The sequence below is a fragment of the Chenopodium album genome, chromosome 12 (assembly GCF_948465745.1).
Source record: "Chenopodium album chromosome 12, dcCheAlbu1.1, whole genome shotgun sequence".
Classification (NCBI taxonomy): domain Eukaryota; kingdom Viridiplantae; phylum Streptophyta; class Magnoliopsida; order Caryophyllales; family Amaranthaceae; genus Chenopodium; species Chenopodium album.
In genome coordinates, this window is record NC_137845.1 from 17,699,070 (window position 1) to 17,724,870 (window position 25,801).

At 37.2% G+C, this 25,801-nt stretch overlaps 2 protein-coding genes across 2 annotated transcripts; one reads left to right on the plus strand and one right to left on the minus strand.

Moving 5' to 3' along the window:
* Positions 1-18,003: 18,003 nt before the first annotated feature.
* Positions 18,004-19,714, minus strand: LOC145572169 (U4/U6 small nuclear ribonucleoprotein Prp31 homolog). The gene is made up of 3 exons (XM_081631188.1): positions 19,422-19,714; positions 18,380-19,073; positions 18,004-18,170 (listed from the first exon to the last, which is right to left on the minus strand). The coding sequence occupies exons 1-3, from the start codon at positions 19,527-19,529 to the stop codon at positions 18,109-18,111; spliced, it is 864 nt and encodes a 287-aa protein (XP_081487314.1). The 5' UTR covers positions 19,530-19,714; the 3' UTR covers positions 18,004-18,108.
* Positions 19,715-23,087: 3,373 nt separating this feature from the next.
* LOC145571005 (uncharacterized) lies at positions 23,088-24,160 on the plus strand. The gene is made up of 2 exons (XM_081630113.1): positions 23,088-23,774; positions 24,056-24,160. The coding sequence occupies exons 1-2, from the start codon at positions 23,088-23,090 to the stop codon at positions 24,158-24,160; spliced, it is 792 nt and encodes a 263-aa protein (XP_081486239.1).
* Positions 24,161-25,801: the final 1,641 nt, after the last annotated feature.

A 25,801-nucleotide genomic window follows, 5' to 3' on the forward strand; every position in this document is an offset into this window, starting at 1 on the left:
CCTAGTAAAAATGTTAATGTTAGTAGTACTCTTTTAAGTATTTTTCTTAATTATCAGCATCAAATTGGTATGCCATAATGATAGTACTATGTAAAGATGGGCACGGCCCAATAGGATTCCGGCACGGCACGGCGGCCCACCTGGGCCGTGCCGTGAACAAAAATCTGGGAATCGGCACGGGCACGGCGGGCGGCACGGTGGCCGGCCCGTGGGTCGGCACGCCGGCACGACACATGGCACGAGGGCACGGTCCGACACGGCACTCATAATTTTTTTTTATTATATGTATTGTTGTTTTTTTGCTAAATTAATAGAATTATTTATATAACCTTAATTAAAATAAAGTTGTTCAAAACAAAATATATTAACATTAACATAAACATAAATTAATAACATTATTTATATAAAATTAAGTTGTACTAAAAAATATATATATATATCGTTTTTTATTTACATTATATATATATATATATATATATATATATATATATATATAAAAGTGGCACGGTCTGGCCCACGGCACGGCGCGCTAGACACGTGGGCCGTGCCGTGCCGTGGGCTGGGTTGTGCCAAATATAGGCCCGCCGCAGAGCCGGCACGACACGCCCACCACCGCGGCACGGCACGACCCATTGCCCATCTTTAGTACTATGTATAATTTGTATGATTAATAAAGAGCACGTGAACCAAAGTTGCAGAATCCTGCTCCAGGAAGTGTGTATCGTAGTCAATTTGATACTAGGTTTCTACTCAGGTTTCTTATTCCTTCGCTTCTTGATGTTTCTACTGTTATTGTTTTTGATCTTACTCAACTTGAATTTTTAACTAGGGGGGTGGTGGGAATTATTCATGTGATGAGCGAACTAGTTATTTTGGGGTCGATGAGATGCTTTGCGAAATCATCAATACGTGCTTGAGAGGGATAAACGAGGGAGCTGTCCTAGATTAACACTAAACGCCTAATTAACGAGGGAGGTGTCCTTCATTAACACAAAATGCCTAGAAAAGTTGAACTATAGCCAGTCTTCCTTTAGTAGAGAAATTCTTAATTTCTAATACATGAGGAAATCAATAGCTTACTGTAGGGAATATTTCAAGCATCCCCACTTGAGCCTCACTGTGATCATACATTTAAGCATGGTGGCGTCCAAAGGGAAGGAAGATAGAGCAAAAGAGTCGCCAACAAGTTTTAGGAACTTGTAAACCGTTCACAGGGTGAAGGTTACACCCCTTGACGATCCATGAGATCGCTAACTCCATAGTGGTCTGGAACCATGGCTGGATATTTGGGGATGAAGGTACAAATCCAACCTAAAAGAGATTTAATCTGCCCTAAAAATAGGCCTCTACTTTATCCTTCTCATATTCATGTGCACTTTCTGACTAATATACAATCAATATATTAATCCTAAACCTGTTTATTTATGTTGGTTGAATATTAATGCACAAATAAAGCTATTATTGGAGATCACTTGAATTATAATCATATTAGCCTAAACAAGATTATTAATTATCTTATTAAGCGTGATTACAAATACAATTCCCTTTAAACCTGCAAGAAAGGGCGTGATCAAGCAATACCAACAATAATATCAAGCAACATAATAGCAACAATCATCATCATAATAATATTCTCATCAAAGCATAATAATAGCAAGATCCAAGGCATGATACTAACAAGATTAATAACAAATCCTAGCATGTCACTAAACAGTAAAGACCAAAGCTTCATCCCTAACATGATACTAACATGATATAAGAAAGAATAGGAAACAACCTAAACATGATACTAGAAATTAATATAAAATTATAAACATGATTTATATATCAAAAGAATAATTAAGCAATTAAATTACTTACTTTGATGCCTCGTATCTCTTTCTAATAACAAAATACACACGTTAGTAACTTCAGGAAAAATATTTAATCAAACAAATAAATAATTGAAATAGGGATTTGGGACCAAACCCTTAGAAATTATCAACCTTTCACGTCGAGGGCGAAGGCAACTTCGAGCTTGGCTAGGTGTTTCTAGAACTTGTGAATGCGGTATTTTGTAAAAGGGAAGACTTAGAAAGAGGGAGAAAGAATAAGCTATTGCTGACAGAGAAGAGAAAAGATGATTTTTGATGATTGTGAATGATTTAAAACGGGGAAATACGACCCTATTTATAGAAAAAATAGTCCGAAAACGATAGAAAAGAACTAGAATTCGAATCGGAATAAATCTGGCTCCTGTCGCCAGCGACAGGATCCAGCGTGAAACGACGAGCATCACGCATGGCAACAGGGCCTGTCGTTTGGCGCTAATTAAAAGATAAAACGCACTTTTGTACGGAATCCTTTCTTTAATATAATTAAATAATTAAACTCCGTGTTTATCAATTTCAAATCAGATTTATCATAATAAGACACTTGTTTTATTCGAAATCAAACTCCATATTTTTAAAAGATATAATAATTAATCCTAACTCTATTAGAACTCAAAAATAATTTTCTAGACTACTCTAGAAAATTAGAATCAATCCTAATAATTTTAGGAATAATAATTAATAGGCCCTTCACTAGATCATTGGGCCATAAAATCATTTCAGACCCAATTTAGTACTTTGGCCATAATTTCCTCATTGTTCATCGAAATTGGGCTTATAATATATCATTGGAAATCTCTTTGCGAACTCGACCCAACTACACTATTATTGGTTCAAATTTTTACTTACACTCCACGGCAATGAACACTACCTACACCCCCACCCTCCGCGAGTGCCTCGCCCCCGCCCCTTTTCATTTATGAATTTCCTGCAAATGTTTATAACATGTTCATTTTTGAATTGGTAAATGTTCATTTATGTATCGTTAGATGTTCATTTTTATAACAAGGAGTTTTTTGTTCAAATTAATATATTTTCTGAATTGAATTCTAAGAATTTTCTACAAAAAAAAGGGGAGAAAATTAATTTATAAGAATTACCGCGTTCAAATCATTTTTATTGTAAGAAGCATTGCATCATCTAATGTTCATTTTTGTATCATCAAATGTTCATTTTTGTATCATCAAATGTTCATTTCAAGAGGCATGTGTAAGTTTCACAGTAAGATGTATAATATACAAATACATACGTTTTAGAATTCTACTTATTTAAATAAAACGTTGTTAAAAAATAATTTCCAATATAAAATAAATTTAATCTAATTACAATAATAACGCATTTCTATATAACTATATTATTACATGTAATAATTGTTTCATAAACATGAAAGTGAACCAAATGTATATCTGTGTCTTTTTTTTTAATTTTTTTTGACAAATACATATGTGTCTTGTTTAAATGAACATTCTTTGTTACATTTGATATAATAAAGTGTATATATGTATATCCTCCTTGTTGCACCTCTAATATATATATGTGTGTTTTTCATGAAATATATAATATGAGCACAATATATTTATCGCCTACCTTCAACTTCCTTACTTGATTATCCTGTACAATAAGACATCGATCAAGTTTTTTTTTTTAAAAAAAAAAAAAAAATTATAACATCACATTCCAAACAAAAGTACGTTAAATCTAAGGATTTAAAATTGAACTTTTACTCTTAATAATAATTACAAATTCAGAAATGAACACACTATAAATATATAAAAATATTTCAATATGAAAATGAAAATATATAAAATCTAAATGAACATGTATTAAATTCTAAATGAACGTGTATTAATATGAAAAAGAGCATATATAAAAAAATTCAAATGAATATCTATTAATGTAAATGACCATTAAAAATATTAATTCAATATGTCAAAATACAACTTAATATGTATTGATATTAAATGTGGATAAAATACCATAAGATTAAATTATATTTTAATATAGAATCACCAAAGGTTTATGATGAAAGAACAATATGTGATTTATTTTTGAACATATTTTGACATGTGAATGAACATACATTAATGTATGTGTGAATATATACATATCCAAATGAACATCTATGTATCAAATTCGAATAAACATCTATCAATATTAGAGCTAAAATGTATGTGATATAATATTCAAATGACGCTCATGAGCATATAATTTAATATGAAGTTAAATATGTATTATTATAGTCTATGTGGATATTTTCAAAATGAGAATGAACATGTACGTATTTACATTAAAATAAACATATTTTTAAGTACCAGTAAATATTCATTAATATGTAAAGATCATAAAAAAAATTAGGGTAATCTTCTCTCAATAATGAACCCTAGTAGATGTAAGGTAAGAATGTAAATGATCATATACTAATATCATAATGAACATCTATCAAAATGAAAATGAACATTTATCGAAAATGAACATTTTTTCAGCAACCGTTTTCTCCGACTGAACCTTTGAAGTGTTCTTCTTTGTTTCGTTTCTACAAAATACCATCAAATATAGTAGATTTTAGTCTATTTTGCACAAAAATAAGTGTAATTATAGTAGATTTTGTTTTAGAATATCAAAACGCAAAAAAAAATATAAAATCTAGGGTTTACACTCAAAATTCTACTTAAATGAACAAATTCTTACTCTTCTTTTTCGGAATTTTGTTGCGATTGACGAATTTCATCTCGAATGTCAGAAATTTTTACATGTTTTGATGCAATTTGCAGTAATTTTGAAGCAATTTGTAGTGATTTTCATGCAAAATTTTGGTTTTGATGAGAGAGAATTTCACGAAAATGGGTTTGAAATGAAGGTTTTGATATTTTTTTCTTTTTTGTATATAAATGTGAGGAAAGGGCGGTTACATGCATTTACTGTGGTTAGTGGGTAGTAACTGCAGGTAACTACATGGTTAGTGGGGTGTGGGTAAGGGTTTTATTGTAATTTGAGGGGGGGGGGGGTAGGTAGTTATGGCTACAAGGGGGTGTAGCTATTAGGAATTATCGGAACAAAGGGTTGTAAAATTGTAATGTTCAAAAATCGTGCATAGCACGCATCCCGGGAAAGACTAATGTGGCCAAGAAAGGGCCGAACGGTTAGAGTCCCTAATCCAAACCCTAATCTGTCAATTAATTATCTCCAAAATATTGGTGTACACTGATTAACCAGGTAATTGATTTTGTGCACAATCTCTCTTTATAAACTTTCTCGGGAACACCCCCGGGCGCAATTGACTCTCTCTGTTTTGCAGGACTCAGTTCGACTATACGAGCAGGCTCCCCCACTTACGCATCTTAAAATTCTTTTGCAGAAACAAATTGGCATCATTTATAGGGAAGCATCAAACAAAAAGATATGGTAAGCACTCGTCAAACCAACCCCTCTCAGAATATCGGTGGGCAGAACTATACCAAGGGACAGTTACGCCCACTCCATCAACAAAATAACCAGCAATTCAACCGATAAGATTAAGGTGAAAACATAGAATTTAACCAATCTTTAATCATGGGGATCAGAAATCGGTGACTAGACAAGATCTAGAAAAGTTGATCGAGCAGTTCAACAATACACTTCAATATTCAAAAAACAAAAAAACAATACACTTCAAGAAACTCTCAAATAGATGACTGACGCCCTAAAGAGCAATTAAGCGAGGCCTTCAACCCAACCACCAGGTCAAGAAGGACGTCGCGGGTCAAAGGGCACATCCTCATGACAATCCTCAACAAAGTGGAGGACATAGCCAAAGGGCACAACCCTACGATGCAACTTGGTCCGCCCATACTTGTGATCCCCCATAATTTTGAGTAAATTACAATTATATTTTATTATTTATTTATAAGATTATATTATGATAATTATGTATTTTAAAAATATTTTGGAAATATAGTAAAGTAAAACTAAATTATTTAGTCATTATTTCTTATTTCAACAACTACCTTGCTAACTATTATATTGTCAGTCATTATGCTACCCATATAAGTTAAAAGCCTAGTCCAAATTACCTCATAACCCAACTTTACATCTTATTTCAAACCTTTGGTATGTATTTGGGCCTAAACAAGCTATCCTAATTCCAATTGGACTGGGAACCCCAAATCATTTATTATTATTTAAACCCTTCACTCTTTTTTTTTTTTTTTTTTTTTTTTTCCCTCACAAAACTCACGCATAACCTATCTCACTCCTTATTCCTTATTCCTTTTTTTTTAAAAAAAAAGTAAAGAAGAATATTATGAAGTATAATAAATATTCATACGACATTTATAATAACAATAAAGACTTGTAAACCACATATCTAGAGAAAATAACATAACTTTTACAATCAAATTCATAAGTACTTTTGCATATCGGGCATAGCTCACACTCCACTGCTTCAAACTTAACGCGATTATTGATTTTAGATGTTTTTGCATCTTTCCAAGTAGAGATCTTCGCAATCTGCGCTGATGTTTTGATTGTAGAGTTGATGACGAATCCTAAACACATATGAATCCAAATCACATTCTCTTTTTTTTTTTTTTTTTTTTTTTTGAAAGAACACATTCTCAATTATTATTAAACCCTTAAAAATATAATTCTCATCTATCTTATAAAATTGGGAAAAACCCCAAAAACAAACGTGGATTAATAAATACTGCCAACGTTTTTTATCAAACCGCCAACAAAAGAGAAAAAGGGGACAAATTTACCCTTACTCATCCCCACTTTGCATTCTCTCTCCTAAGTTCAGCAAACCTCAAACTCAATCGTCAACCACCACAAAAGCCTCCACAAAACCAACCACCACCCACGCCACCATGACCACAACCACCACCACCCACTGCACCATCACCGCCCACAACAACCAAGAGGGCAAGGGCAAGAGGTACCAAATTTTTTTAAAGTTACCGATCTCCTTATATTTCCGGCAACCACCAACAACGGGTCACCAATCAACAACCATCGCAAAACGACGACCCACTACCTTCCCTTGTCACTCTGGAAGGTGTTTTTTTTTTATTTTTTTTTATTGGCGACCAGCACCGGTGTGCAAAATCGATCACCCGGAACGGTAATCAGTTTCCAACGCTGGTTTACCACGATAAATGGCGTCCAAAACCGGTCACCGTCCCAAGTGACCGGTTTTGCACGCTAATTGACCACGGTTAACTGGCATCCAAAACCGGTTATCGTGTTGATTAATTGGTTTTGTGTGCCGATTGTGAGAGCCAGAGATTTTAATAACAAAAGATCGGAGAAAGAAAGTCGTCGTCGCTGCCCTTCTACCTCCGACGTACTACCGCCGGGCCCACTGCTTCACTTTATCTTCAACGTACAACTGTTGTTGTGGTTGGGAAGTGGTGGTTGTGGCCCTTATTGGTGATGAAAGAGAAAAAAATTAAAGAGAAAGAGGAAATGGGTGGGGGTATAGTAAGGGTATTGGTGTACATTCACCTTAAATGTCGTGCGATTTTGATAAAAATCGTTGGCGGTATTTTAACACCCCCCAAAAAATTGGGACAGACTCTCATAAATGGAGTGAACAAAACAAATCAAATAACAAAAAAGTGAATTAAAAAGAAAAATGGTCGGATATAGTCTAATTTATTAGACTATTTCCGACCTAAAGTACCAATAAAATTAAAACCTAAAGAGAGAGAGAAGAAGTATGATTAGTTTTCCCTCCTTATTGCTGTTGCTATTGCTTTCATGATAAAAAAAAAAAAAATTCGAACTACCAACTGCACTGCCGCTTGCTGCTGCCTCTAGAGCCACCTGCTGCCGCCCCTTAACCACCGCACGCCTAGCCAGCCAACCAGCTCTAGTCTTTATATATATAGTCTTAAGTTTAAATTGTTATTATTATTGATTAATAGTGTTTATTTATTGTAAAAGACTACAATATTATGATTCTTATGATGTTAAAATTCTTGGATTAATTTTCGGATTTAAGTCATATGTTAGGGCTTAAAACGTGATTAATTGACTTAACTAAATACTTTGTGATTATATAATGTTAATACCTTATTATTGGTGATTAAACAGATTGTAAAAATATTGATTTTAGGGTTTAAAACCATTCTAAATCATGTTTTTAGAGCTTTAATTGCATTAGTTGACTATTTTAATTAAAACATATTAACGGGCTGTTAAAAATTTCAAGTTAAAGTTTAATTAAAAAAAATTCAGATTTTACATAAGCTGAATTTTTATTGATTCTAAAAAAATCCTTATAAATTAATCCCAGTTCTTATTGTTTTAGGGCCTGTTATGATTTACTGAACTGAACTTATTAGAGCTGAACTGAATTGAACTGAACTATTTGACTATTGATTAGTGATTTTTAACTACGGATTAATGATCTTTGATTATTTTTTATTATATATATAAGTGTATATACAAAAATACATACTTCCTCTGTTAACAGTTAATTGCAACATATACTAAAAATGGGTGCTAATCTTTTATTGCAACAATTTTTTTTTCCAATTTTGGTATGTTTTTTAAATCAAAATTACCTTCCTACCCTTATTATAAAATGATTAACATACACTTAAGTACTTAACTACAACATATTAAAATCCTAATCTAACATTACTATCTAACCATTCCCACCAAAAAAATCTGATCCCACTACCTCATTCATTTCCTTTTAATACTGCCCCCAAATTGATTCAACTACCCAGCTTCATCATTCATTGCAATCTTCAACCTTCAACCACCTGCATTTAATCCATGGCGTCAAACCCTAATCTAGATCTGTCTATAAAACCATCAATCCTTGCATTCCACGTGTTTCCCCTTCTGCTCTCAACATCTCTTCTCTGTATACTCTCTCTCCTCTCCATATTTCGACCTCGTTCTTTCTCAGAACTGAACAATTTCGACCGAAATTATGAGTTCTCCCCCTAAGAAATCATCTGATCCTTTCTCGTATGAGAATCTTGGTGTTGAGAAACAGGAAATCGATCTTTCAGCTCCTGGTGTTCAGCTCTACAAGTGCGAGCGAGGAACTGGTAAAATCAAACCAATTCGTCGGGCTTCTTTGTTGTGCACTAGATTCAAGAAATATGGGAATGGTGTTAAGATTAGTGAGATTGTCTCCGATGATGAAGATTCCTCTTATAAGGCAGATTTGGGCAAAGAAGCAACTGTGAACGCTCCAGTTGTTCCCATCTGCCCAGATGTGAAAAATAAGGCCCCTGTTGATGCCGATGTTGCCATTAATGGCGACCTTGAGGTTGCTAAATCTGCTCCTGCTAAGCAACAAAGCAAAGGTGCTCTTTTTGGACACAAAAGGGTTTGATCTGGGTACCCTATTGATGTGGAGAATATTGATCTGGCTCATCTGATGGAGTTCCACCCAGAAATGTTTCCTGACAATTGACTGATCAGCGTAACTACTTTCTAATCCTTCATTTTTGGTCATTTATGTTTGTGATTCTTAGTTTTGTTTATGAGTCCTTATTGATAATTATTTATGCGGTTTGTTTGTGGTTTATTGTTGTTAAATGATTGCCTGTGAGTAGTTGTGGCTTGTATATGCTTTTGGGGAATGTAATTGATGGATGATGATCTTGTTTGTGATTTCTGTCTATTTATTGACAATCATGGGTGGATAATAGGCCTATATTTTAGTGTTCTCAATGACATAATAGGAGAGAACTGAGTCCCTTATGTTCTATGCCTAATAGGTTGCCTTATGTTATTGTGTTGATGGTTGACTTATGTGACAATGATGATGGTTGCCTTCTGTGAGTGTGTTAATGCTTTGATGGTTGCCTTGAGTGATTGTGTTGGTGATTGCCTTATCTAGAATGAGTCCTTCCCCTAAATGTGCATATCCTAGGAAAACTCCAAATGATGAAGGGACTCAGTTGTAATTGAATGGCTTTATTTGATTTGCTCCAATAAATTCACAAGTGATTTGTTGTAGAGGTAACAACTTGGCCATTCTAAGTGAAAACAAATGCTCTTACTGATGGATGTAAACAATAACAATAACAGTAGTTCAAATGAGGTTAAAACACCATTTCTTTCATTACATCAATGTTTTACCAAAACACCTCATACATGACTTAAACATAACCATTACATAGAATCTAATTCAGGACTGCCAAAATATAACCTTGTTCTAATTGTATGCCAAAATACACATAACCAGTTCACAACAACAAAAAACATTAAACCCAACCAAAAGGAAACTACTAAGACAAAGGCAAAGACTAAGATGTTACCCAAAATGACTTGCTTCTTTCTTCATTGGTTATGTGTGGGAGTCTTTGTGATGATTCTTTGGTACCCCAAACTGTGTTTAGTCAGCATCCACCTCCATTTCTGTGTCCTCCACATTACCTTCACCTGTTGGTATGAAAAGTGTGTTTAAATAATTCACAGCATGTTCAATGAGTTCCCTTAGTACCTCCAAATACTCAGGGAGAATTCCTAGCCTGTCTAACTTCTTTTTTGCCATATGGGGAGGGTTAAAGTTATTAGCACCATCCTTGAGCAATATTTCAATCATGACAGCTTGGAGACTTAACCAAGTATACTTGTTAAGAGTTGGATCAAACTCTTCATATGCTTCTTTGACTTTCTGAATTAGATCATCAATAGTCTTTGGGAATGACTGGTACTGTAGTGACTGTATCACTTTGAACAAACCCAAGTCTAAGACATTTAAACCTGGACTTTGTGCTGGTTGGTATACTAGTTGTATGTTGAAACCATTTGCAGTACATGCTACCCTGAACTCTTCATCATTTGGGATTTGATGAGGCTTAGCATTATCCCACTGAATTAGCACATTTTTTGGTAGACTTTCAGGCCATTGTGTCTGGACTGCTGGAATTATGTGCTCCATTAACATTTTCCTTATTGCATCCTTAGTGACACTCTGTACAGCCTTAGTTTCAAGAGTCCCAGCCTCCCTGTTCTTACTCTTTTTCTTTGCCCTCGTGGTGTACACAAAAGGGAATATCCCATACTTCCCTGAATGTAGTAGCTGCCCAGTTGTGCTATATAGCGGCTTCCCTATCATTCCCATGAACATAGCCTTAACCTTGAATCTTTTTTATTGTTGGCACCTATAAGGGTTTTCTTCTTTTGGAAGAAGGTAAAACTTTCTTTCCTCAGGGTTCAAATAGAACCACTTTTCATCAATGTGGATAACTTGTTGCATGTCAACAAATGTGGGGTTTCCTTCTCCTGGTATGGGATTTATGTGAGCTAAAGCCCACTTAATCCTTGCAATCTTGTGGTTAGATGTAAGGGATGGGTGATTGGTGCTTGTGTGTGTTCTTAACCTCCCTTTTTCCTCAAATTGTGCAATGTGACATGAGAAATTTTCAAAGCTGCTGCATAGCTTCTTTCTGTGGTCCTCTTGTATAAAGGGACTGACATTAAAAACTCATCTGAATATTCTGTTGCTTTAGGACCACATCTGCCCAATTTTTAAGACCTGACATCAATTACATTCCCCTCAGTCATTTGTTGCTTGATTCTCTTGAATAACCTTGATAATGTTGACCTGTGAACATTGAATTTTTTGCTAGTTGAGCTTGAAATCCCCTTGGCAATTCACCATCTTTCATTTTTAGCAAAATTGCATCTACTATTTGTCGTTTCTGCTGTACTGTTAGATCTTTTTTTCCATAATTTGGACCTCTTCCATGTGGGATCTGTTGGTTGCTTGATTGCTCATTTTCTGCATTACCTTGATCGTTTGTTGAATCTTCATTCTGACTGGAATCTGAGAAGTCAGTGATGTCTTCTTCCATGAGTAGTTGGTCTATCCCAAAAAATTCTTGATCAAAGAAATCTGCCATTTTTTTTTTAGGTTTACTTATGTTTCAGATGAAGAAGGTCATGAAGTGGAGGTGGCGGTTTTTTTAGACAGCTGAAGCAGAACCGGAGCACGCAAATAAGGTGTTGAAGATGTTGTCACTAACTTAGCACTAATTAGGTTTAGGATGGTAGTATTTTGGGTAATTAAGCTAACAGTAGGACTGATTTAGTGCTAGCTTTTGTGGTTTAAATTGTGGATGTAATTTGGTTAGTGATAAGCCATGGTTTGTAACTTTTGAATTTCTGAAACAATTGAATTAATGTGTTGTACTATTTATACTCTCCTTTATATTCGTTGAAATGCAAGGACGGAAAACATTTGGTGCTAAATTTGAAAATTTGGAGTTGAAAAGTCAAATTTCAAATTTGGTGAAAATTTTAGGAGGGAAAAACACAACCCCTAAAGTCAGATTACTTGTTTATTTTAAAAGTTATGAAGGCCCACACTTCTTTCCCTCCTTTTAACTTCTTAATCACATGGCTTTATCTAACTATTAAGAACTCTTAAAAGTTTTGCATTGGAGTCCGCGTGCAACCCCTTTGTTGCAATTAACTATTAACGGAGGAAGTATTAAAATATTTATGGATAATAATAATAATAATAATAATAATAATAATAATAATAACAATAATAATAATAAATTCAAAAAATTCTCTCTGTAGGTGCGACGTTAGAGGCGATACTATGGGCAGTTAGGGTGCAGGTTCGACGTCCTTTTTCCGGTTGCAATTCTAGCGGTTTCCGGCAACGTTATCTTGGGTTTAATAGGTCCGGCGAGGGTACATTGGTGGCGGGTCAATTTCAGGCGACATCAAAGCATATTCAGGCGACATCATTGCTGCGGTTTTGGGCTCGTTTTATGATCGAATTTCCAGTCTATTTATGACGTTTTTTCAAGCCGATTTCTGGCGTCAATTCAGGGGGTTTCTCGGGCAAGGGCTGCGTTCTTTTCTCTGGTGTTTTTAGCGACATATTTCAGCAGTTTTAGACAATTATGGGGTACATTTTCTGGTCTGTTTTTGGTGCAGTTTTGGGTGTAATTCTGTAGCAGTTTTGGGTGTTCTTCTCGCCAGTTTTGGGAGAGTTATTTAGGTGTTTATTCCAGTTTAGAGCAGCTTTTTCCCGGCGACAATTGAGGGTATCGGGCTGCTGTTTTCAGGTAGCCTTTGGTGGGAGAGTTTAGGCTGTTTTCAGGGCACGATTCAAGCGATATTCTGGTCGTTTTTCAGGGAGTATTCTGGTTGTTTTTCTGCCGGCTATCGATTCAGTTTCTCGAGGTTCGACAGCGTTGTTTCAGACAGTGGTGAGGTAAAGTTTCTGGTCACGTATGTGCTATTTTTCAGTCGCATTCTTCTGGTCTTTTTGGTGTAGTTGTGTGTCGATTTTGGGTGTTTTTTTTGGTGGAGTTTTGGGTGTATTTTTGGTGCAGTTGGGAGGCAGTTTGTTGGTTGTTGTGTCTTGGTCTTATTCTGGGTTATGTTGTAGTTTTTGGTGGTGGCTGTGTAAAGCTATGTCGGCTGTCCAGGTGCAGTTTCATTGCCCCTTTATGGGTCTTAGTGGTTGCCAAGATGGTAGGGGCAATGGCCTTACTAAAGGTTCTCTTATCAAGCACCTCTGTGATTTTTGTATTGGTGCGCGGGATATCACACGACATTCTATTACTTCTAATTTGGCGGTTTATAATGAGGCTGAAGTTACTTTTTCACGTATGGGAATTTGGTTTTGTGGGGTTTGCTACAAAACGCATACGCATTGTACTAAGTGTCGTCATGGTACGAGTGAGTTTGTGTCACCCCCAGATGAAGGAGATGGTATTGCTTGTTTTGTGCTTCATGGTTTCTCCAAGCCACAAGCTCCCTCTTCTCTAGCTCAGCTTGGACGCATGGGTGGTTTGGTGCAAGATCAACATTGTGGTTTTGATGTGGCTCTTCTTGTTTGTTTGTTCTCTAAGGGGTTTCGTACAATGAAGTCTATACCTCCTAAGTGTCGTTTGGGATTTTCTCGGGTGCTGAAAGGTGCCCTTGATAAGGTGATCTCTAGGCCTGATGATATTTCTAATTGGATCTCTTTGTTGGTGTTACCTCTTTGCATCCTTAAAATCTTTCGCCCACGGAGCAGCTCTGAATCTAGTTCTTCGGTAAAGCGTTGGCATCAAGAAGAGAGTATTTCCCGTGCTATTTGTTCTTGGAGTGCACTAGGTGGTAGTTTGCAGCTTGTGAGGGATACTTTGGCAGAGGATTCTCCTACTTTATCAGTGGTTGGTGATGAGGACCTTGATTTAGAGGAGCGTAATATCAAGCAATGTCGTCGGAAGATTTGTGATGACCATTACAGTGCTGCAGTCCGGGTTCTTTCTTCTTCGGGTGTTACTCCTTATAATGACGCCACTCTCGCGGATTTACAATCTAAACAACCTACTTCTCCAGCTCCATCCTTGCCTGATATACATGTTGATGGCCTTCATCTCGTTACTACTTCTGCTGTTGTTTTGGATCGGATTAAGAGTTTTCCACGTGGCACATCATGTGGTAGGGACGGTTTACGTGCTCATCACCTTATGGATTGCTTGAGTGGTGCTGCTGTGGCTTATCAGATGAGTTAGTTGACTCTATTTCTAGGGTAGTTAATCTCTTTCTAGCTGGAAAGAGTCCTATGGAACTAGGAGAGTATATTGCAAGTGCTCCTCTTACACCACTAGTCAAGCCCGGTGGTGGTATTCGTCCTATAGCCGTGGGTACTATTTGGAGGCGTCTAGTTTCAAAGGTGGGTGCTATTATGGTTAGCCAGTCTTTAGGAAGTTACTTTGATGGTCTTCAATTTTGCGTTGGGGTTTCTTCAGGAGGTGAGGCAATTCTTCATGTTGTGAATTGGTTGATTGAGGATCGTGGTTTTGAGGTTGGCCTTTCTATGTTATTGGTGGATTTTCAAAATGCCTTCAATCTTGTTGATCGTACAGTCATGTTGCGTGAAGTTCGTCGTCGTTGTCCGGGCATTTCGTGATAGGTTGAATTATGCTTTTCAAATCCAGCCAGATTGTATTATGGGTACCAATCCTTATGGTCGTGTTAAGGAGTGCAGCAGGGTGATCCCCTTGGTCCTCTACTTTTTTCTTTGGTTTTACAGCCCATGGTTTGTAAAATCAGAGATGCTTTTGACTTATGTCTTCATGCATGGTATTTGGATGACGGAAGTGTTATTGGTGACACTTTGGTGGTGGGGAAGCATCTGCAGTTGATTATGGAGGAAGGGCCTCGTTTTGGGTTACATCTCAATGTGGAAAAAACTTAAGTTTTCTGGCCTTCAGAGGACCCTCGAAGCAGGCTTGTGGGTGTCTTTCCGCCTAATATTTCTCGACCCTCGCATGGTGTCAAGTTGCTAAGTAGTCTCGCTAGTTCCGATCCCGGTTTTGGAGGTGACCTTGTACTGCAGAGGGTGTCCAAGACCATTGCTCTAATGGATAAGGCAGGGTTTCTAAGCTCGATGATCCCCAGTGTGAGTTGTTGTTGCTTAGGGCATGTACCAGAGTTTGTAAACTCTACTTTGATTTACGTACTTGTCCTCCTAGTACTTTTAAGGTGGCTCAGCGCACTTTCGACGAGGCTCTTCGATCTTCCTTGGAGCGTATCGACACTGCTTCGGGACCTGGATTTGGCGATTGGCAACGGTTGCCACCTTACCATTTGTGTTTGGCGGACTTGGTGTTTATTCCACATGTGATGTTCGTCATTATGCTTTTCTTGCCTCTCGGTTACAGTCTGCTAGGTTGCAGACAAAGCTTCTATGGCATGCTGGTGTTGACGACCTTGGTCGAGCATTCGCGGATGCGTTGCTTCTGTTTAATGGAACGGTTGAGTCTGACATTTTGAGTAATCCTAGTGAGGTCGCTGCCCCTGAAGAAATTGGCAGATATATAATTCACAAAGATTACCGCATCTGCAGATCCACCTTCTCTTTATCTCCTCGTCAATCAGTATTGTGGAATCGCAGTAGGGAGATCACACCTCTGCTTAGCTTCGGGCGGTTCGTATTTCAGGGTTGGGTCAGACGATGAACGCAAAGACTTACCGATGTGTGTTGTGTTATCGCTTGGGTGTTCCTTTATTCACTATTTCGACGCCGTGCACTACTTGTTCAGGGGTTTTCACTAGGATATTTTCGGTGATCACGCGGTGTCGTGTGCTGGTATGGTTGGTATTAAACATCGGCATAATGTTGTTCAGGATACTCTTATTGATGTTTGTTATCGATCTGGGATTTCAGCTAGAAAGGAGGTTGACATTGGGTTGTCTGGAGGGAACGACGGGGCCCTTAGACCTGCAGATGTGTTACTTTATTTCTGGGATCGTGGTCGTGATGTCTGTGTTGATTTGACAGGGTCTTCTCCTTTGACACAGTCAAGGCTATTTGGCTTTGAGCCTGGACGGGCTGTAATTTAAGCAGCTCATCGGAAGCGGGTCAAGTATGAATCTAGTTGTCGAGCAATTGGATATGGATTCCTTCCCTTCTCCTTTTCTACACTTGGGGAGTTAGACAAGGAGGCTGTCGCGTTGCTGAAGCGAATTCAGAAGCTCTCGACGACTCAGGACATCGGGGCTCGTGTTGCTGCTCATATTTTTACTAGGATAGGCTTTTCTATAGCTAGAGGAGTGGGGGCCCAGATTGTATCTCGGCTTCCCACTAATTTTTTGTAGGTTGTATGACTTTATCAATTTTTGAGATATAATAATAATAATAATAATAATAATAATAATAATAATAGTAATAATAATAATAGTAATAATAATAGTAGTAATAAAATGCGATAATAATAGTAATAATAGTTAAAATTAAATACTAATAATATTAATAATAAATTTAATAATGATAACAATAATAAAAATAAAAACAATAGTAGTTTCGGCAATAATACTTTGTATTGCGTACTTGTCCTCTTATTACTTTTGAGGCGGCTCAGCGCACTTTCGATGGGGCTCTTTGATCTTCTTTAGAGCGTATTGTTACTGTTTCGGGGCCTGGGTTTGGCGATTGGCAGTGGCGGCTTGCCACCTTACCATTTGCGTTTGGAGGGCTTGGTGTTTATTCCGCAGGTGATGTTCGTCACTATGCTTTTCTTGCTTCTCGGTTGCAGTCTGCTGGGTTGCAGACACAACTTCTACGGCATGCTGGTGTTGTTGGTCTTGGACGAGCCTTTGAGGATGCGCATGGATTTACAGACCAAAAATGACTTGGTTGGTAGGAGTTAGGAAGGATTTGAAGTGCATGGATTTACATGAGGATGAAGCTTTGGATCGTAAAGGATGGAGGAAAAAGATTTATGTTGATGATTACACGGAATAATCAAATTTGATTCATGTTAGCCGACCCCACTTTTGGGATTAAGGCTTTGATTGATTGATCAGATCTAGCATCCAACTATTCATAAATGTATGCTTCCTATTCATAAATGCCACATTTTTACAAGGATTATACCATATTGACTTGCTCACATATACAGTAAGCTCTAGAAAACACAAAATTGAGTGTAGACCATAGTCTATAATTCTATATAGAGTATTGAGTATAATATGTATTATACTTAACTTTAAACTTTATTCAACTTATATTGTATTAGGTACGGAGTATTATATTTTGGGAAAATATTGATTAAAATCCAGCAGAATACAGTAATACACACTCTAACAAGGGCCACCTACCCCTTAACGTGTTAAAATAAAACTTTTTTTTTTAATGGTGTTAAAAAATAATTTTGCACTTTTTTGGTGTTAAAAGCCATTTTTTTCCAACAATTAAAGTAATTTATAAATTGAAAAAAAGCCGCCACCACCCCTTCCGACAACCCCCCTGTGCCGACCGACCCAAACCGCCTCCTTTACCCCCTTATCCCTGCCGCGACCACCTACCCCTCTATGAAAAATTGAAAAGATTTGAACTCGTCCCCTGATTTTTGCACTTCACAGCCACATTAATAACAATAAGCCCCAACACCCACATTTACAAAATAAGAATGGTGTTCAAAATGCAGCAAAATACACTCTAACAAGGGCCACCTACCTTTACTGGATTGATGAGTAATACTTTTAGCATAACCTATACTCACAACAATATGCATTGCTCTTAACCCCACATTCAATAGCAAAACAAGTGCCATGAGGATCAAACAGAGTCTCTTTATTTATAAAGGCTGAAACTATCGCAAAGTTGAATAAAGCTAAAACCTTGAGAACAACTTCAGATTCAAATAGTCAACATAAACATTCAAATGTCATAATGAATATTATCCATAATTTACATTCATAATTAAAGCTATTTATGTTGCCTTGTTCAATTGCTCTTGGAATCTGACTCGCCTGGCATCAAACTCTTTTAAGATAAACCAGCCAAAGCCTTACTATCAGGTGTTCCTTCAGCAGTGTTGGTCCTTAAATCTGTCAAGAACAAGAAGAAATACAGTGGCAGGTTAACAGCAAGATGGTAAACTCAAGACCTCCATATAATATATACCCTTTTCAGACTTACCCAGCCCATGAATAAATAGCCAGGTTTCTAAATATATAATGCAAGAATTAGAAGCATAGGGAGAGATGTTAGAAAGAAGAATTTTCATTGGTCTAACCAGAAAGTAGCAGGACGGTACCTGAATGTTCCCTACAAGCCTTACAATATCTTTTAATCTTGTTAACAACCACTTCTCGCAGATTCTTTCCAGTATTTCCAGTAAGGTCTTTTCCCATAGAATCTATGCGTGCAGCGGTACTACATGTGGAAGCAAGCACACGGCTAGCACCTGTTGTCAAAGCCGAGGGAAAGGTTTGCAATATATCTAACTCCTGAAGATAGCCGAAGTGTAGCTGTGTGGAAAGTCCATCCAGATTTCTCCTTTGGGATCCCAGGAGTTGGACATTGCACGCTATCATCTTCCCCAACTGCTCCAATCCTCCGGCTGCCACCATAAGCTTTGCTGCAACAGTTGTTCCAACAATAGCAGAGAGATTCGGCGCAAGATACACCATCCTGCTATCCACCAAATCAAGGAGCCTTTTCCTCAGTGAAACAAGATCCAGCACTTGATCACAGGCTTCATCAACAATTTCAAAACCAGCCTTCTTAACAGCGCGAACAAAGTCAATAGGGTGTGTGACGAGGGACTCAGCTTCAGGAAAGTTTCGACCATAATTGTCACGGATGAAAGCATACAGAATGTACACACTATCCTCAATATCTACCATTAGTCGAATACAATAAAAAATCAGGTGATATTCAACTTTATCCGCCAAACCTACTCCAGAATAAGAAGGAACCTCGTGATCTTTTAGCAGCTCTTCAACTTTCTGCCACAATCATCAATTGAATTATTGGAAATCCTCATAAAATTTTCTACTACAAAGTTGAAATTGACACAAATATAAACAAAACCTCGTGAACTTTAAGCATATCTTAAATTTTTTTTGCCAAATTATCAACTGAAATTCTGAAATTATCGACTACGAAGTACACATTGTTGAAAATTGCACAGAAATAATGAAATTATATCTACTTTCATAAATCTTAACCCTAACAACAAACGAAAACCCTAGCGATGCATCAAGCTCGGAGAATTGATACTGAATTATTCGGCTCAATAAACAAGAAAAATTCGGGAAAAAACTAAATTGAAAAAGAGGTGCTGGAAAGATTACCTGTATGATCTCAGGGTAGCAAGATGATCCACAAAGTGCTGATACATGATTATCATCATTGTCCTCATGCTTGCTTCCGAAACCATCAACGTTTTCGTCAATCGCCATTGTTAAACCTGACTTCTGCTTAATCTCCTCCTCAATCGCCTTTGCTAAACCTGACGAGAGAGTTTTGTGTCTAATTGTGGTAATCTAATGTTCGTAGAGTTGTCAGTTTCCGACCTAAACCGTTAAACCCGACTGTTTCGAAACGATTCGAAAAGGAACTGAATTGTTTAAAACCCGTTTTTTGGAAATCGAAAACTGACCCGACCCAATTTTTTCAAACCCGAAACTAAATTGAACCGAATTTGTGCGAACCGTTACTAACCCGACCGATTATCAAGCAAAACCGTTACAACCCGAAACTGAAAGCAACCCAAACCGTTTACGTCTAAGCCCGATAGTAAGCCGACCCATTTAAAACCGAAAACCGTTAAAATCCTGCAAAAATATGATAAACCTAAATCATTCCAACCCGTAACCTGTTGTAATCGAACCATTTATAATCTGTAACCTGTTGAGACCAAGCCGTTTAAAACCCGTAACCCGTTACTCGGTCAGAAGTAACTCAAGTAACCCCTGATCGAGTAAAGTAACCCGGCCACACGATGTGACCAGCCACATATAAAAATCCCCCCATTTAAAAATGAGGTGGCCAGTGGCGCAAGTAGAAACGAGGAAAAAAATATGACTTCATGTGGGTATTGATTGTTATTCATTGAGTTGAATTATTTCAAATCTTTCCATACAGTTTAAGAATAAAAAAAAAAGGTTGTTTTCAAGTTGTACTTTGTATATCATTATTTTGAGGGTTAAAAATATATGATTAAGATATATTTATAAGTAAATTCATTATTACTCAATAAAGCATTTTATTTTAAAATTTTGTGAAATGAATTTGAGTATCAAGTTTTGTAAGCCGCGCCGTGCATTGCACGGGTGCTGTACTTGAGGGTTTCGATCAGGGGTTAGTTAAATACTCTATCATGGGTTAATTAAGAGGTTAATCGGTCAGGGGTTACTCGATTTACTTGGTCAAGGTTTACTTGACGGGTTCGGTCAGGGGTTACTAGAGGGGTTCGATTAGGGGTTAATTACTCGGTCATGGGTTACTTAAGGGGTTACTCGGTCAGGTTTTACTCGAGGGGTTATTCGTCCCGAAACTGAAAGCAACCCAAACCGTTTACGTCTAAGCCCGATAGTAAGCCGACCCATTTAAAACCGAAAACCGTTAAAATCCTGCAAAAATATGATAAACCTAAATCATTCCAACCCGTAACCTGTTGTAATCGAACCATTTATAATCTGTAACCTGTTGTGACCGAACCGTTTACGACTCTTAACCCGTTGAGACCAAGCCGTTTAAAACCCGTAACCCGTTATGACCGAGTCATTTACAACCTGTAACCCAATATGTTTATAATCTAATCCGTTTCAATCCACTACTCGATAAACCTAACTTATTTATGACTTAACTTGATTATAACATGACCTGTTCCTACCCGTTATCTGACTAACTCAACTCGATAATCATCCGACTCAATTTTAACCCGATATGATTTGAACTGAAACCCGCTTCAAATTGGGTAAACTCGTTTTCAAACCAACCAAGTTCAACCTAAACCGATTATAACCTGAAACGATAATGATTGGACCCGATTTTACCCGATATGTTTTGAACCGAAACCCAGTTTTGAACCGACCCAGTTTAACCCAAACTGATTATGACCCGAACCAATTACGACCCGTCCTGATTAAGACCCAAACTGTTTTTAACCAAAACCCACTTTAAACAGGCTAAACCCGTTTTCAAACCGACCCGGTTCAACCCAAATTGATTATGACCCGAACCGACTAGAACCCGACCCGATAAGGACCCGATCCGAATAGAAACTGCAATTAAAAAAACCAAACCGAACTGACCTGATAATTTTCAAAACCGACCAAAACCGACCCGCTAATTATTTCAACCCGTTATAAACCGATTTGTTCTAACCCGAAACTGATAAACCCAACCCAAACCCGAACTGTTTACCCGAATTGACACCCCTAAATGTTCGTATAAATCTAACCCTAATTATCGTATATGAATCAAAACAATTAATCTAAAAAGTAATTGTTTAGACCTACTCGGTGGGCTCGACTACGGGAAATAATGAAATTACCAAATGCCCTCGGAACAATACAAATTTTTACCTACACCCCACGGCAGGGAACACTACCTACACCCCCCACCCTCCGCGAGTGCCCCGCCCCCGCCCCCGCCCCTTTTCATTTATGAATTTCATGCAAATGTTTATAACATGTTCATTTTGAATTGGTAAATGTTCATTTATGTATCGTAGATGTTTATTTTTATAACAAAGAGTTTTTTGTTCAAATTAATATATTTTCTGAATTGAATTCCAAGAATTTTCTACAAAAAAAAAAAAAAAAAGGAGAGAAAAATTTATTTATAAGAATTACCGCGTTCAAATCATTTTTATTGTAAGAAGCATTGCATCATCTAATGTTCATTTTTGTATCATCAAATGTTCATTTTTGTATCATTAAATGTTCATTTCAAGAGGTACGTGTAAGTTTCATAGTAAGATGTATAGTATACAAATACATACGTTTTAGAATTCTACTTATTTAAATAAAACGTTGTTAAAAAATAATTTCCAATATAAAATAAATTTAATCTAATTACAATAATAACGCATTTCTATATAAATATATTATTACATGTAATAATTGTTTCATAAACATGAAAGTGAACCAAATGTATATCTGTGTCTTTTTTTTTTTTTTTTTTTGACAAATACATCTGTGTCTTGTTTAAATGAACATTCTTTGTTACATTTGATATAATAAAGTGTATATATGTATATCCTCCTTGTTGCACCTCTAATATATATATATATATATATATGTGTGTGTGTGTGTGTGTGTGTGTGTGTGTGTGTGTGTGTTTTTCATGAAATATATAATATGAGCACAATATATTTATCGCCTTCAACTTCCTTACTTGATTATCCTGTACAATAAGAGATCGATCAAGTTTTTTTAAAAAAAAAAAAATTATAACATCACATTCCAAACAAAAGTATGTTAAATCTAAGGATTTAAAATTGAAATTTTACGCATTAATAATAATTACAAATTCATAAATGAACACACTATAAATATATAAAAGTATTTTAATGTGAAAATGAAAACTTATAAAATCTAAATGAACATGTATTAAATTCTAAATGAACATGTATTAATATGAAAAAGAGCATATATAAAAAAATTCAAATGAATATCTATTAATGTAAATTAAAAATAATAATTTAATATGTCAAAACACAACTTAATATGAATTGATATTAAATGTGGATAAAATACCATAAGATTAAATTATATTTTAAAATAGAATCACCAAAGGTTTATGATGAATGAACAATATGTGATTTATTTTTGAACATTTTTTGACATGTGAATGAACATACATTAATATATGTGTGAATATACACATATCCAAATGAACATCTATGTATATTAAAAAAAACTCCCTTGAAAGAGAGGGGCGAAACTACCTCGCGAGAAAGGTTGCTCTTCCTTGAAAGAGAGGCTTCCATCATCATTAATCATTCAATTATGGCCGATGAATTAGCAAAACAATGTTCAAAATTAAGAATTCTTGATCAGGAAAACGAGATAGTAAATGTTGGTGATGTCGAAGCAGAGGAATCGGAAGAACGTGTTACCCTAATGCTGGTGGGGAAATTGATTACTGATCGCAATTACAATCTTGATGCATTCAAGCGAACCATGTTACAAGCCTGGTCCGTATCGAAGAGAGTAGTGATTAGAGTCATTGGCACAAACTTATTTGCCTTCCAATTCTTCCATTGGAAGGATCGTGAGAAGGTTTTGGCGGGGCACCCTTGGTGTTTCGAAAATAATCTGCTTGCTTTATGTGAAGTCGACGGTAACAAACAGCCCTCGGATGTATTACCAACCCATTCTCCGTTTTGGGTGAGACTTGAGAACTTACCTTTTAATAAACGATCTGATAGTATCATTAGAGCAATAACTACCTCCATGGGCGATTTGTTGGAGATTGAACAAGATGACTTAGGCCTAGACAAATACAGGAGGGTGAAAATAAACCTTGACATCTCGAAACCCTTGAGGAGGTTTATCAATATGAGGGGGAAGGATGGTAGGGTTCTGCAAATCGATCTGAAGTACGAACGTTTGCCTTTCTTTTGTTTGATGTGCGGTGTTATTGGCCATAGCGAGAAGGATTGTCTCAATTTCGAGAGGAAGAACAAGACCAAGGTTTGGGGTGGAGCTTGCGCCTCCGTGCAACCCCAAGCAAAGGTAGACAAAAACTGATGAATGAAATTGAGGAAGTTAAAGCCTGCAGGAAAATTCTTTTCGTGCCTAAACTAGAAGCACCTACTGAAGAGAGTCTTGATAAGACTGGTGGCAGGTCTCAGGGGTAGAAGGCAGTAGAAGACCATCGTGGTGCATCCCAACTCGAGGCTAACAAGTCTGCCCAGCCTGACATCACTGCTGAAAATAGAATGTTGCCTTTTTCGAATGATGATTGCTTTCAGTTAATAGGGGATGAGGGAATGAGTGTGAGTTTCTCACAAGACAAAGAACCTGCTCCTGCTTTTTTGTTTTTGGCAGAATCGGACTTGGAAAAGGGGATGACTTAAAAAGGAGTCAAACTTAGAAAAGAAGGTAGTGGAAGGACTGGAGTGAAAGATGTAGGGGGAGGGGTTAACAAGTGTGGGAAGAGGAAAGAGTGCACAAAAGGGGATGATATGATGTTGATGAAGTTTCAAAACGAGCTCGTGTACTTAGTATGTTGGCTTCTGATGAAGTAGCGGGAGTTAGAATGACCCAACCCCGCGAACAACCATGAATCTATTATGCTGGAACTGCCGAGGGATGGGCAACTCTCGGGCAGTTAAAGCGCTAAAAAGATGGTGCTTGCAATATGGCCCGGAGGTACTTTTTATTTCAGAAACTAAAATAAATAAAATTGCGTCTGAAAAACTCAAAGATAGGTTTGGTTTTGATTGTGTGATAGGTGTGAGTAGTATTGGTTTAGCTGGTGGTTTGTGTATATACTGGAAGAGTGATGTTGCTACTTTTTCTTTGGTTACGATGTCACAAAATCACATTTGCGATGACATTAGCGTGTCGAATGGGAAGTCGTGGAGGTTTGTAGGGTTGTATGGTTGGCCGGAGTCGGGGAGTAAATGGAGAACCTAGCAGCTCCTTCGTGACTTGTGCTACTCTTTCGAGGGGCCTATGTTGATAGGGGGTGACTACAACGAAATCTTGAGTTACGATGAGAAAGCTGGTGGGGCAGATTCTGTGAGGAGTGAAATACCTGAATTTCGAGCTGCTCTTGATGACTGTAAACTAAGAGATCTTGGTTTTACTGGTCAATGGTTCACATGGGAGAAAGGAAAAACTGAAAAAACTCTGATCCGAGAAAGACTAGACAAATATTGTGGCAATGAGGAGTGGTTACGTTTGTTCCCAGAAGCCTCGGTCGAGCACTTGGTACGGGTTAAATCTGATCACTGTGCAATTTTAGCTAGGCTCAAAAGGCCTAAGAAAAATCTTAAGAGGGGTAAGAAGATTTTCAAATTTGAAACTTCCTGGCTCCTTGATGCAACATGTGAACAAGCTGTTCGTGAGACTTGGAAGGAGTCTGCTGGTCGCGACATTTTAGAGAGGCTTGAAGGTATTCTTACTGCTCTTAGAGTATGGAGTGCAAAAAAGTTTGAGAACATAGAGAAGCAAATAGGGGATACAGAGAAGGCATTGAGGGAAGCACAAGGAGGGAACATGTCCAATGAGACCCTTGAATTTTGTTCGACCCTTGAAGCACAACTGGAGGAGCTAGAAAACAAGCAAGAGGCATATTGGTATCTTCGATCGAGAGTCTCTGAGATTAGGGATGGTGACCGTAATACTAGTTATTTCCATCATAAAGCATCTCAGAGAAGGAAAAGAAATGAGATCAAAGGTCTCTTTGACGCAAATGGGGTATGGAAGGAAGAAGAAGAGGATTTCGAAGACATTGCACAAATTTTTTTCACAGGCCTTTTCACTTCTACGGGACCTTCCCTGGAAGATTGTGACAAGGTACTAGAGGCGATTACCCCGAAAATCACAGATGAGAATAATGATTTTTTACTTAGGCCCTACACTAAAGATGAGATATTTGCAGCTATCTGTGCAATGCATCCCTGTAAAGCTCCGGGTCCAGATGGTCTTCATGCCATATTTTATCAGAAATTCTGGCACATTATCGGGGAAGAGGTTTTCACTTCGGTCAG